Source organism: Scomber scombrus, chromosome 14 (assembly GCF_963691925.1).
Source record: "Scomber scombrus chromosome 14, fScoSco1.1, whole genome shotgun sequence".
In the NCBI taxonomy this organism is placed as follows: Eukaryota; Metazoa; Chordata; class Actinopteri; order Scombriformes; family Scombridae; genus Scomber; species Scomber scombrus.
Window position 1 is genome coordinate 26,079,429 of NC_084983.1, and position 14,406 is coordinate 26,093,834.

At 39.3% G+C, this 14,406-nt stretch overlaps 1 protein-coding gene across 1 annotated transcript; it reads right to left on the reverse strand.

The window, feature by feature from the left end:
• Window positions 1-2,277: 2,277 nt before the first annotated feature.
• On the reverse strand, window positions 2,278-13,871 carry LOC133993557 (von Willebrand factor A domain-containing protein 7-like). Its single transcript, XM_062432547.1, has 16 exons — window positions 13,698-13,871; window positions 13,218-13,487; window positions 12,415-12,508; window positions 12,133-12,267; window positions 11,845-12,031; window positions 11,584-11,753; window positions 11,299-11,411; window positions 11,100-11,216; window positions 9,782-9,991; window positions 9,545-9,677; window positions 9,146-9,268; window positions 8,283-8,375; window positions 7,922-8,199; window positions 7,504-7,797; window positions 6,423-6,707; window positions 2,278-2,307 (listed from the first exon to the last, which is right to left on the reverse strand). The coding sequence occupies exons 1-16, from the start codon at window positions 13,869-13,871 to the stop codon at window positions 2,278-2,280; spliced, it is 2,706 nt and encodes a 901-aa protein (XP_062288531.1).
• Window positions 13,872-14,406: the final 535 nt, after the last annotated feature.

A 14,406-nucleotide genomic window follows, 5' to 3' on the forward strand; every position in this document is an offset into this window, starting at 1 on the left:
ATGAAACATATTAAAGTACAGCTTGCCTGCTGTATGTAGTAAAAATCTGATATAACATGTATTTTTTTAGGCGTTCTCATTAATGATGAGTTTAAAGAGTACTATACCTTAGATCTGAATGCTGTCCTTCACACTTGATGACCTTTGTGTCCACACTCGCTTACAGTGATGCAGCACATGCCGAGGTGAGTGTCATCCTAAACTTGTTCAACTTGTTCCTCTGGAACGATCCTGTAAATAATACACATTAATGTAAGTAACATGTTTATTATCCCTCTGTGACTGTCCTTCCTTTTCCATATTCAAGTCTCAGTTAAAAAAATATCTTTTCAATGAACATTTCTCTTCATCCTCCTCTGCATAGTCTTGTTTTTATCTGTTTTGTTTGATTTATTTATTTATTTGTTGTTGTTTTTTTGTTTTTTGGGTTTTTTTTTCCCTCTGTAAAGCGTCATTGGGTTTGTGAAAGGCGCTATATAAATTTAACTTATTATTATTTTTATTATTATTATTATTATTATTATTATTATTATTATTATTATTATTAGTCTCTCTGGCTAACAGAGAGACTTATGGCACAAAATCATTAGAGCTTTAGCTAAAACTGACAAAAAGGCATTAATAGATAAATCTATATGACTTCTGGTAAAGCTGCATTTCCACATTTAAATTTTCAAAATTAAAAATTTGCCTGGGTCCAGACCTTCGGATCCACCAAGTCCACTGTGTAAAAAACTGACTGTAACAAATATAGTAATTATGGAGACTTACAGCTGCATCTTTAGAGTTCTCCTCATACTGCTAGTCATTCAATTGAAATCTGTACATAGATGTATTCAACCTTTTCTGTGTGGGAGTGACTGGTACAAAACCATGTTAGATACCATACATTCCTCTTCATGAAAACAAAACACACACACACACACACACACACACACACACACACACACACACACACACACACACACACACACACACACACACACACACACACACACGCGCAGATAACAGCAAACTAGACCTCGGACCTTTAGTCACCTTTAGTCACCTTTAGTCTTACACCATGAAATGGAAACTGCCAACATCTACCTGCGTGGGGCCCTCAGACTATGTGTATGCTAACAAGGTTGGTAAGGGGAAAGTCATTTAAACATACAGTCTGGAGAGAGGCCATAAAGTGCTCTGAAAGTCATAAATTGAATCTTAATATTGTAATAAACTTGTGACCAATGTCGAGACATTAAAAGGGGAGTAATATGACCTCTTTTCTTGGTTTTTGTTAATAGTCTGACAGCTGAATTCTGTATGATGTATTTTCTAATTTATGTCAGTTAGGAGACCATCACAGTCATTTAAAGATGAGGAAAGTACAGCATATATGATGAATTATATGTCCCTGAAGCTCAGATATAAACAGATTTCAGCAATGAGGTGGAATCAAATAACACTTAGTATAGTATAGTATAGTATAGTATAGTATAGTATAGTATAGTATAGTATAGTATAGTATATGATGAAGTTCATTTTCACTCCTCTCTAACCACAGTTGACTGTGGCTGGTATCTGTGATACATACTGTACATAAAAGGACCCTCACAGCCACAGCCTGGACTAAATTCACTAAATTCACTTTAAATTGTATATTGCACTATATTTTTAGGTTTATTTTTATTTTTACTTTTATTTTATTTTATTTCTGCACTTTATCACACAGCCTCATCCTCAGACCTTGTTGTTCTTATTTTATTACTTAGTATTTAGTATTTAATGTTTAGTATATTGTTCTTTGATGTCTTTGTGTATTAAGCTGCTGGACCCTAAATTTCCCCAAGGGGATCAATAAAGTTTACATCTATCTATCTATCTATCTATCTATCTATCTATCTATCTATCTATCTATCTATCTATCTATCTATCTATCTATCTATCTATCTATCTATCTATCTATCTATCTATCTATCTATCTATCTATCTATCTATCTATCTATCTAACTGACAAGCTTCACAGTAACCACATTGTTTGGTGGAGGTGGGTTACACAACAATAGTTTATTTTTGCAATGACTCAACCATCTCAAACGTGGAAAGAAAATAACAGAAGTAAATGCCAGTGAGCTTTCACCACCAACATGTCAGTGAAGCACAATGTCATTTGCAAATACCACGAAACATGTCCAGCTGGATTTGTGGGTGAAACTTAAGTACTTCTTTTGGTCATATGCAGTTGGTTTACTCCTCGGTAGATTAGGCAAAAGCATTCCATACTTATCTGTTGTGTCACAGGCGGATACAGCGATAACACTCACACTGAGATACAGAGATACAGAGATACAGAGATACAGAGATACAGAGATACAGAGATACAGTACACCACACCTGACAGTTACTCTGGAGGATGAAGGCATGACTGGGGTCTCTTTTATTCTGTCTATATTGCTGACCCCTGCAAAAAGTTTCAACCCCCTCCCACTGTGGAGTGAGTTTCAACCAATCCGGCTTCTTCTAACCCAACATGATCTCACTTTCTTGGCACCTGTCCTAAAGACGTCTCTAACCAACTTTTGTGGCTGCTCCATTCATTTCTATGCTTGCAGGTTTCGGTCTCTAAGCGTCTGTAAGCTTGGCCTTGAGTTCTGTTTTTTCCCCTCAGTTCCCCACAGCTGCTGTTAGCTGCTGTTAGCTGTGTGAGCAATGTTTATCACAGATTTCTTCAAGTTCAATATTACCCAATTACTTTTCCTACTGCATTCTTTTTCTATAGTAATAATAATATTGGTATATATAATCACATATATTGCGTTTTTTTATACTATCCTAAAGTACTTATTCACTCAGTTAATGCAGAATCACATACACCTCTTCGTTTAACATAATGCCTTCAAATTTGATCATCTTTAGCAAATAATAGTCAACAATCAAGTACCCTTTTAGCAGATACAACATTGTTCATTGTTAGTAATTATCTAGTAATTACTACACATGTTAGATTGTCTGGTAGTGTTACTATTGTGTTACTATCTCTTTCATATGTTGTGGGCTGTGACCCGCCTGTCAAGTACTTTTTGTTATTTTTCACAAGCATGGGTTAACAAACCAGTTCCCCCTGTGGAGATATCTGATCCAGCACAATGATCAATGATCACTTCCTCTAAACCATCAACCTGTCTCTTAGACCCGATTCCAACTAGGCTGCTTAAGGAAGTCTTTCCCTCTGTTAGTACTTCCTTATTAAATATGATCAATCTGTCTTTAGTGACAGGATATGTACCACAGTCTTTTAAAGTAGCTGTCATTAAACCACTTCTTAAGAAGCCTACTCTTGATTCAGAGGTTCTAGCTAACTATAGGCCCATATCGAACCTCCCCTTTCTCTCTAAGATCCTCGAGAAAGCAGTTGCTAATCAGCTGTGTAACTTTCTAAATAATAACAGCTTATTTGAGGATTTTCAGTCTGGATTCAGAGCTCATCATAGTACAGAAACTGCACTGGTAAAAGTTACAAATGACCTCCTAACTTCATCAGACAATGGACTTCTCTCTGTCCTCGTCCTGTTAGATCTTAGTGCTGCCTTCGATACTATTGATCATCAAATCCTGTTAAAGAGACTTGAACATTTAATTGGTATTAAAGGAACAGCATTAAATTGGTTTAAATCCTATCTGTCAGATAGATTTCAGTTTGTAAATGTCAATGATAAATCCTCCATGCAAACAAAAGTAAAACACGGTGTTCCTCAGGGTTCAGTGCTTGGACCAATACTATTCTCCTTATATATGCTTCCTTTAGGAAATATTATTCGGAAACACTCAATAAATTTTCATTGTTATGCAGATGACACTCAATTATATCTATCAATAAAGCCTAATGAAATCAACCAGTTAACTAAACTACAAACATGCATCAAGGACATAAAGGCCTGGATGACCTGTAACTTCCTGCTGTTAAACTCAGAAAAAACTGAAGTTATTGTGCTTGGCCCTAAACACCTTAGAAACACATTATCCAATGATATAACTACTCTGGATGGCATTACTTTGGCCTCCAGTACTACTGTAAGGAACCTAGGAGTTATATTTGACCAGGATCTGTCCTTTAATTCCCACATAAAACAAATTTCAAGGTCTGCCTATTTTCATCTGCGTAACATTTCAAAAATCAGACATATTCTGTCTCAAAATGATGCTGAAAAACTAATTCATGCATTTGTTACTTCTAGGCTGGATTATTGTAATTCATTATTATCAGGCTGCCCTAACAAGTCTCTAAAGACTCTCCAACTGGTCCAGAATGCAGCTGCACGCGTTCTGACAAAAACTAGAAAGAGAGATCACATTACTCCTATTTTAGCTTCACTGCATTGGCTTCCCATAAAATCAAGAATAGAATTTAAAATCCTTCTCCTCACTTTTAAAGCTCTTACTGGTCAGGCTCCATCATACCTTAAAGAGCTCATAGTACCTTATGTACCTACCAGAACACTGCGCTCCCAGAACGCAGGCCTACTTGTGGTACCTAGTATCTCTAAAAGTAGAATGGGAGGCAGAGCCTTCAGTTTTCAGGCACCTCTCCTGTGGAACCATCTCCCAGATTCGGTCCGGAGGGCAGACACCCTCTCTACATTTAAGAGTAGGCTTAAAACTTTCCTTTTTGATAGAGCTTATAGTTAGCAAGCTCCTAGTTTATGCTGCTATAGGCTTAGACTGCCGGGGGACTCCTACCTCCATGATGCACTGAGCTCCTCTCTCCTCCTCTCTCTCTCTCTCTATCCATCCATCTATATCCAATAACATTCATGTACTATTAATGCATTCAGTAACCTACACTTCTTCCCCGGAGTTGTCTGTGCTTTCTCATCTCACAGGCAATCTGGGCCTGTAGACGTCCGGGTGACAGATTCCAGTCCCGGACCTTCTAGCTTCAATGTTTATTTTCAATGTGCTTCTCTCTCTCTCCTATTGTTCCTCTCTCTCCCCTCTACCCCAACCGGTCGAGGCAGATGGCCGCCCACTTTGAGCCTGGTTCTGCCTGAGGTTTCTTCCTGTTAAAAGGGAGTTTTTTCTTGCCATTGTCGCTAAATGCTTTCTCATGTGGGAATATTGGGTCTCTTTATAAATTAAAACTTGAAGAGTACGGTTTAGAACCTGCTCTATGTGTAAAGTGCCTTGAGATAACTTTGTTGTGATTTGGCGCTATACAAATAAAGATTGATTGATTGATTGACAACCCAAACTGCACACACTGTGGAGTTGCCCTTTTCCCTTTTTTTTGCCCCCGCCTCACCACCAATGAGAGAAGCTCACATTTCAAGTGGGAGTCAGGGTTCAGGGGTCAAACACCTGCTTGACCTGATGAGATTGAATCATCACATACATACTGAAGTATCGCAGAGACTTTTTTATGAGTCATGGATGCTCACTCTTCCTCTACTAGAGAGAGCTCTAATGATCTGCCTACAGAAAGACATCGAAACAACAGGAGAAGAAAGTCATTTTGAGTGTTGTGTCACCTGTTGCTGCAGGTTTTCAGTCAATGCAACACCATACACACAGGTTTATTTAATGGTGTTCATTTCTCACCAGTTGTGTGGATATCTGATTTAGTTGTTACCTTTTGGTGAAACTGCGAAGTACCCATGCACATTTTACCCCAAAAGTACCACAATGGACGTCACCTTTTTTTTTTAGCATTTATTTTGTCATCCTTAATTTTTTATAGTAATCATATGTGTAAAAAGACAGCCTTAAATATATGTAAGATTTAAAAAATAATGAAATTTAACCTATTAATAAATCAACAATGTCATTCTACAACTTAATATCAGCAGCACACAAAATATAAAAGAATAATAATTTATTTAAGTATAAATTAGATTAAAATGTTTATATATAGCCTGTGTCTAATTATAGTATTTGGATCAAGCTTTCAATAAAGCCTCAAACACCCTGTTATACAGAGTATGAAGTATGTAGTTAACGTTACAAATAGTTCAAAAAGACGAGAAGAAGATTATCAGACAGTATAATTCAACAACACATTAGAGCCAATGAATGAAAGTGAATGAGAGTGAACCAACACCTCTCTAAAATGATTTAAATGAAAACTGATTATAACCCCTCATAGGATGTATTGCTGGGCTGTTGTATCGTATGAGATTAAGCGACAGATGAGTTTAAACAGTTGATTTTCCAAATCAAAAAGACCCTTTTAAATTTAACTCTTCCTCACACCAATATGTGAACACTCAATGCATCCAAATGTCTGGTAAATGGAGTCCTAGAATAGCGACGCTAAGGGAAAAAAGAAAAGACTGAACAGTTTTGGTAGATGAAGAACCAACGGGTGGCGTAGTCAATGGTGTCTGGGTAGTTGTAGTGACGGTTGTAGTGACGGTTGTAGTTTGTGGACTGTTGGTGGTCGCTACCCGCACAGAGAAGAAACAGGTGCCTACATTACCCACTTTATCCACCACCACCAGCTCCACATCAGGCGAGCAGCAAGAAGCTTGGTAGGACACCATAGTTACGTTGCCAGCAGACAGGCTGGTGTTAAAGGATCCGTTGCCCTGTCTGAGGCTGACACGGTCCAAACCCGTCCCTTCAGCCCCATCAGTCACCTGAACAGAGAGCTCCCACATTACGCTACAGTTGGTAGAGCAGTTGGACTGCAGGCTGAGCAGCTTACACTCTGGCTGAGTGAAATCAGTCACCTATGAGAAGAAGAAAAAGTCAGCTAGTTTTTTCATCAGTGAGTTATCAATAAACATTGATGAAGGATTTAAAGTGGACATATGCATATTTACAAGTCCATATTCTTTTGCACTACTGAAATATCTGCATGATTTACAGTTGAAAACTCCTTATTTATTTTATACCGGCTCATTATGCAGCCCCTCAATTCAGCCTCTCTCTGAAACAGCCTGTTTTACCTCCTGTCTCTTTAAGGCTGCGTCTCAGCAGACATAAGGGCGGTTCAACAGTAGTAGTAGTGTAGTGTCCGGATTGCCCTTATCCTGTGATAACTTGAGACATCATGTCTTTGTCTTGTATATCTTCCAAAAGTAGATGTTTACTTAGGTTAAAGGTTAAAAGTTAGCCATAAAGGACAGGCCAGAGACTATTTCTCCAGACTGACCATTTGTTTAAGGCTAGTCATAAATAAGGGGTCAGGGCTGTGTCTCTTGACTGACCATCTGTTCAGAAGGTGGAGTTTTTGGAGACAAGAAACTATATATAGTGTTGTAAGAATTGGAGAGAGGAGAAGTTCCAGGCCAGGACTCTCTCAGATTGGACATGTCAGAACTGAGACGTGTCAGCGGTAGTTTCCTTCTTCATCAACACATCAAGAATCTACCTATTAAATTACACTTCAGTAGAGTAGTAGTAGTAGTAGTAAAAATAACGGAAAATCACGAAAAGCATATGTTGCCTTTAATGAGCTAAAATAATTATTAATTGCCTTAACATTTATTCAAATGTGATTTTCTTTCTCAAATGGGGAGTTACCGTTTTAAGAACAGTGAAACGCAAGACAACATAGTTGGTGTCTCCGCCTCCAGGAGCCTGGGCCTCAATGGTCAGGGTGACGTCAGTACCAGATGCGGTGTTAACAGGTGCGGTAAGGTTCACTGTTCCGTTAGCACTACCTCCAGTTTCCAGGACTAAACTGGACGGGGAAGATGAGGTAAAACCTTGGTCATTGGTAGCTTGGATGCTGAAGGTTCCTCCTGCACCACTGGTTGTCACAGAGAAGGGCACTGACAATGATTTTCCTGGGACTAAGACATTGCTTGAATCAGGCTAAATATGGAGGAAAACAGAAAGAAGTCAGTATTAGTTGTCTAATTAAAAGATCATGGTAGCAAAACCTATCTTAAAAGGCATATCATATGTTTTTAAAAATGTGTTATAGTGTTTTACTTACAGTAGTAACAGTCACAGTAGAAGCTCTGATGCTGGTGGGGGACTGCCTTTGGAAGAGCACTGAGGATGCTCTGGAGGAACTATTGCTGTTCTGCCCCTTAACAAGCACCACAAACTCCTGTGATGGTATCCTGTCAAAATGTACTAAGAAGTTTCGATCACCCTGAGCCTCCACACTGCCGTTCACCTCTGCTGATCCTGATGATTCGACCAGAGTGACCTCTGTCACTGTGGCGGAGTCGCTCCCAGTTACAGTCACCTGCAGGCTACCATTAACACCTCCAGAAAAAGAGATTATGCATTTAAGTACATCTAAATTGATTATGGTACTTCAGAATATCATATCATTTGTATTCCCTTACCAGCTCTGGGGCGATTGTCTACGACATCAAAACCTCCAAATGGGCCCTGAGATACCTCCAAAAAGTCAAACAGGAAGTCAATGGCACTCTGACCTGCAAATGAAAATTTGCAAGAAAAAAATCAGCCGAAGATGCCATATACACAAGGGAGCTTCCAAACACTGAATTAGTATAAACCATCATCCCACCAATCAACATTACAATCCTTTTACAAGCGTTTCCTTTAGCAGAAGATAGTTCCAATGAAAACAACTGAAAGCAAAGTCTGTAAAAAGACATACTGCTGTTGAATTCTTCTGACAACTAATAATAACTGAGTTCTCACCATAAACTGTATATAAAATGGACGTAACATCCGTGACGTCACCCATTGGTTTGTGGACTGCTGCTTAGAAGTGAATAGTATTGGATCTGAGCAGCGCCATCTTGAACATTTCAGGTGCATGCCGGGTAAAATAAAAACAGGGATTCTATTTATATGGGCATCAGGAGAAGCAAGAGGCGCCCTCCTGAACCTGTGAACCAATCAACCTGTCAATCACGACGTAGCCACGCCCTAATGCATACCCTGCTTTATCGTCAAATATAAAATCAGGGAGGCCAAAATGTCCCAAATGAACATCATACTGCATTGAAGAAGGCTTTAAACTAGCGATTGAGACCATAAACACATTTTGAAAACGTTTACTGAGGTTAGAAATCAAGTGAGAAGTTGGTGAATTCTCCATTGACTTGTATAGAGACGGAAGTCCTTTTGACACCAAAACGGTCGCCCCCTGGTGGCCTTTTGATAGAATGCAGTTTTAAGTTACTTCCGCGTTGGCATCATTTCAGAGGACCGGAACTCCCCGCCTGGCTCTCACCTACGACCTTCAGAGTATAGGGATTTGTTGACACCATTCTCATTTCCCACTGTCCCGCTTGTGTTGTAAGCTGCAGAGTCTGGAAGTTTCCCGCTCCAATGGTTGATGGTTCTGTCGTGTTACCTAAAAACAAGGTCAAGTAATGAAGCACACAGAGGTCAAGAGTTTAACTTCTAGCAATTCATTTATAAGACCATTAGTTGTAGTAGTAGCTTTATTGTTGTCTACCACTGTGTAATACCAGATGAACCAAAATTGGAAAACTTTCAAATCTTGCATAACGTAGTTTTAAAATACTAGTCCGGCCTTCTGCCAATACACAAAACTGATGTAATATTTTTACTGTACTTTGCTCATTAACTGCAATACTGCCTTTAAAGGATTGCACCAAAGAGTTACCTGAAGGACTGATTAGAGTAAAGCTGACAGCTGTCCCAGTGATGTAAATTGTGAGGTTTTTTACTGTCGCATCAACTGTAAAAGTGAAATTTTCGGCCTTTCCCGGGTTTCTGGCAGCCTGCAGAAGGGTCACCTACGAGATTACACGAAACTGGTGACACAGCTGATTTTTTTTTTTCTTTTAATTTTATTCACAAAAATAATTGGTGATGACCAGTAAGAGACTTTTAGTAATACCAGAGAGGAGCTGGAGGACTCTGTTATGATACTGGTGACATTAGGCAGTTCACTCTTCGTCACTTCAATAGCCTGACCCCCTGAAGCCTGAGCCAAGTCTCTGTACAGCTGCACAGCTGACGCCACCATTCGAGTGCGACTTTGTTGTTGGTTGTTACCAATCTGTCTTCGACGACGAGACGACAGTACATTCGTTATCAGGAAAGTCACCTGGCAAGAAAAGAGATGAATGGTGATTTTAGACATAAAGCCTACACAGATTGGTTATGAATAATAAAGTATCATTAACATATATAACAGTTGATGATTAACCCTCGGAAAAATATTTTAAAAATGTTTATTGTTTTTTATTAGTCCTTCTCTGTAACACTAGGTACAGATATTGATGGGATAATCCTAATGACTTTTCCTTTCCTATTTACTTACCTTTTTGAAATGTCTACTTGATTAGCAGGACATTTTTTAATAACATTCAGAGTCCCCAGAGGATGAATCCTACTGACTCTGGAGATTCCTTTAGCACCACCATGAGGTTCAGATTTGTGGCTGTGAGTGAAATTTCTCAACAACTATTGGATGTAATGCTATGAAATGTGCTGCTAATGCTTATGTTCCCATCAAGCATCTCACAGAGCTCCTAGCATGTCTGTCTCATTCCATCAGGTGTTTACATTGTGAGTTTTTATTTTCTTTTTCAGTTATTTCCATAGACTGTATATAAAATGGACGTAACATCCGTGACGTCACCCATTGGTTTGTGGACTGCTGCTTGGAAGCGAATAGTATCGGATCTGAGCAGCGCCATCTTGAAAATTTCCGGTGCATGCTGGGTAAAAAACCCCCACTGATTCTACTTATATGGGCATCAGGAGGAGCATGAGGCGCCCTCCTGAACCTGTGAACCAATCAACCTGTCAATCACGACGTAGCCACGCCCTAATGCATACCCTGCTTTATCGTCAAATATAAAATCAGGGAGGCCGAAATTTCACAAATGAACATCATACTGCTTTGAAGAAGGCTTTAAACTAGCGATTGAGACCATAAACACATTTTGAAAACGTTTACTGAAGTTAGAAATCAAGTGAGAAGTTGGTGAATTCTCCATTGACTTGTATAGAGACGGAAGTCCTTTTGACACCAAAACGGTCGCCCCCTGGTGGCCTTTTGATAGAATGCAGTTTTAAGTTACTTCCGCGTTGGCATCATTTCAGAGGACCGGAACTCCCCGCCTGGTTATTTCACACAGTTATTACATCAATTGTTCATCATGTTTTATTTTACATTTATACATTGTTTTTATACAGCAGCCACTCACCACTGTCTTTTTCCGCTCTATGAGTGCCAGCACTGTGCTTTTCAGATGTGTGTCTTTAGCAGGCGCATCCGTGAAGACAAAGATCTCCGAATTAGGTGGCGCACCAGTTAAAGCCAGCTGTATGAGGAAAACAAGACAGCAATGATACGGTAGTTTTTGCCGGACAGAATTTGAAGGAGACACACACACATCACAGCACCTGAAGTCCTGAAAGACTCAGTTCAGGCGCATCTCCTCCACCAGTTGCTGTTAGTGAATTAATAGCATTCTTGAAGACTGTTGGGTCTGTAGTCCTTATCAGTGGCCCGAACTCTGGGGTTCAGGTGGAGAAAGAAAGATGTTTTTTAAAATACTGATAAGTATATAGAAAATAACAACGTATAAAAATCTGTTTTTAAACAGAAAGAAGAATTCATAAACTTTTCATCCATAGAAAAAATATAGCCAGGATTGTGAAGTTGTGTCTGGGGCTTTAAGATCCTACCTGGGTCATTGAAAGGTACCAGAATGTAAACAGAGGGCTCATCTTGTGTTCCCACTTTGCTGTTGATTATGTTGGAAGTGACGGTCCTCACTGCCGCAATGTCATCACTCATGCTTCCTGTTGTGTCAATCGCAAAACAAAGAGCCCTACCTTTGATGATTCCCATCATCCTGAGAGAGAACGACAAGAATGCAGAGAAAGAGTTGAAAAAAAATGTCATTTGACAGTACATAGATGAAATGTGCAGAGTGGGTTTCATACTGGAGGAATGATCTGTCACCAGCAGCCCCTCGAATGTCCTCAAGTATCTCTGTGGTTGCAGCTATCGCCACATTTACTGCTTTATTGTGGAGATGCCCATGGTCTGATTGTGGATTGTCTTTGTTGATCCCACCTCTGGGCTCTGTGTTTGTTGTCCGATCAAATGTACCCCCATGGCTGCATTTTCCTGTTCAGCATTAGAAACAGAACAAAAAAATGTTTAATGTGAAAACCTGAATTTATTGCTGTGGCAATCATTTTAAAATATGAATGAATGGAAGCACTTACCCAGCGGTTTGCTCGACAATAGTGGCACAGCACTGAAATATCCTGAAGTAAGTATTTTGTCCCGTAGGATATCCTCCAAAATGTTGTTCGTGCAGTCGTCTCCATCACAGTTGCGACAGGTCGCTCTGGTTTCATCTGTTCGAGAGTGAACCCACAAGTTAACTGGAAATATTTTGTTCTGTGAAACTATCTCTGTAATCACATCATTTGCATTCCTCAACTCTATTTCTTTTGTTTTGTTTACACAACTGAACACACACTGACATTATATGATCTCTTTACCTGCCATGTTACCAATGTTGGTGCCTGATTTGAACAGATTGGAGTTTGGGCTTTCATTCCCCAGTTCCACCCAGTTACTGTGGCTGTAGAAATCCTTCAGATTGAGGAAACAAGATAGATATTTACAACATTTGTATGTTAACAATTGCATGTACATCAAGAGAAGCTGTATCTTTAAATATCAAGACCACGTTTTCACAGCTCTTTACTTTTCTCTACACATCAATATGCAGCTTTTGAAAGTTTTTCTCCATGCCCTTTCTGTTGGACTGACAGGATGAATTGACGATGCAAAGACAACATTTGCAACATTTGCATGAATTATATATATACATCTATATATATGTATATTGAGGCAATAGGTAGCATTACATCAGTTATTATTGTGCAAATGTGCAATTCTGTCACGGAATTGCATAATGGCTGTGCAAATGTGCAACTTTACTTTTACTTTCTTTGTTTTTTTTAACTATGGCGGCAGCTGTCTCAGCACTCAGAGTCCAGGACAAATTTCCCTTCAGGGACAATAAAGTATATATTGATTGAGTGATTGAACTCTTTTATTTATTACACCTCAAAGTTGTTCCCTTTCATATAATGTTGTAAACTTAAATATAGAGGTACTGTACATGCAATTTCAAAATAAATTGTCAAACTGTCTCATTGAAGTCGATTGTCGTGCTGTTTGTTGCAGCATATTTTTTCAAAGCCATGAAAACACTTGTTGTGTGAAGAGTTTTGAAGTATAACATTTGTGCAAGAAATTGTTAAAAAAAAGACCCACAAGCAAAGACAAAAAATACCTGTAAAGGGTGTAGGATTTCTCCAAGCTTTTCTCTTGCTGCCTCAAAGTTTTCTAGCTGGTTGCTGGCTTTGACAGCTGATAATCCTGCTGTGATTATGTCCCGTCCTCCTGCAAAATTCTCATCATCAAAGTGAAAGGACGCGTCGAGTACATGTCGTAGGTCTACTCGTTTGTTCTTTTTTTGGATCAACCTGATGGTCTGCAGGAAACTCCTGGAGTTTGACGATTCACAGGCAAAAGCAACAGATTCAGCTGTAAAAGGTTGTGGCTACACACACACACACACACACACACACACACACACACACACACACACACACACACACACACACACACACACACACACAACCACACACACACACACACACACACACACACACACACACACACACACACACACACACTTTTATTGCAGTGTCAAATCACTATTAATTATAATACAAGCACTGGTCATTTGGAAAGTTGATTTAAACCTTACAGGAAAAGCAAAGTCTTTGCCCTCAGCAGTGGCCACAGCACGGCACACCTGCACAGTGGCATTTAAAATTGCTCTCTCTGTGATCTTCTGGTGGGTCACACCACCTCCAAGTATTTCAAACCCAAGAGCTCCAGTCTGCAGAAGCAGGAGACACAACGCAGCAAGCCCAGCCATCACTACGCAACCTGTCAATAGACGGGGAGAATGATGAAAACCAGTTCTTAATGTGAGGCCTAACATGTCATTATAGTCAGGTAACATTAAACAATGCCAGAAGGTTGAGCATGAAAGGTCAGTCGTGATCTTAAGTGGATTTTGAATCACGACTACTGTGTCAAACTTCATAATGATCTTTTTTTCTTTAACTAAAAACTGTTTTGCATAAGAATGAAGAGATCTTTATTTATATCCTTTGTAACCTTGACAGCTGTATTCAAAATGTTTGGCTATTTAAGATGTCCATTTGGGTGATTCAGATTACAAACAACAACAATCAACTTTTTGACCGGACTTAAAGGCTTTGCCCTAAAGTTTGACCACTTCCCTTTATGAAGTAGATTTGGACTCAGTTCAGATATAAGTAGGTTCGTTGTTGCCTGTGGTTCTTCCCACCTTACTAGGACGGGACATAGCTGTGCTCCATGGCCAAAATGGCTGCTTTAAACCTTACAACATTAACATCATTTTACCTTGTTGCCATAAACACAAA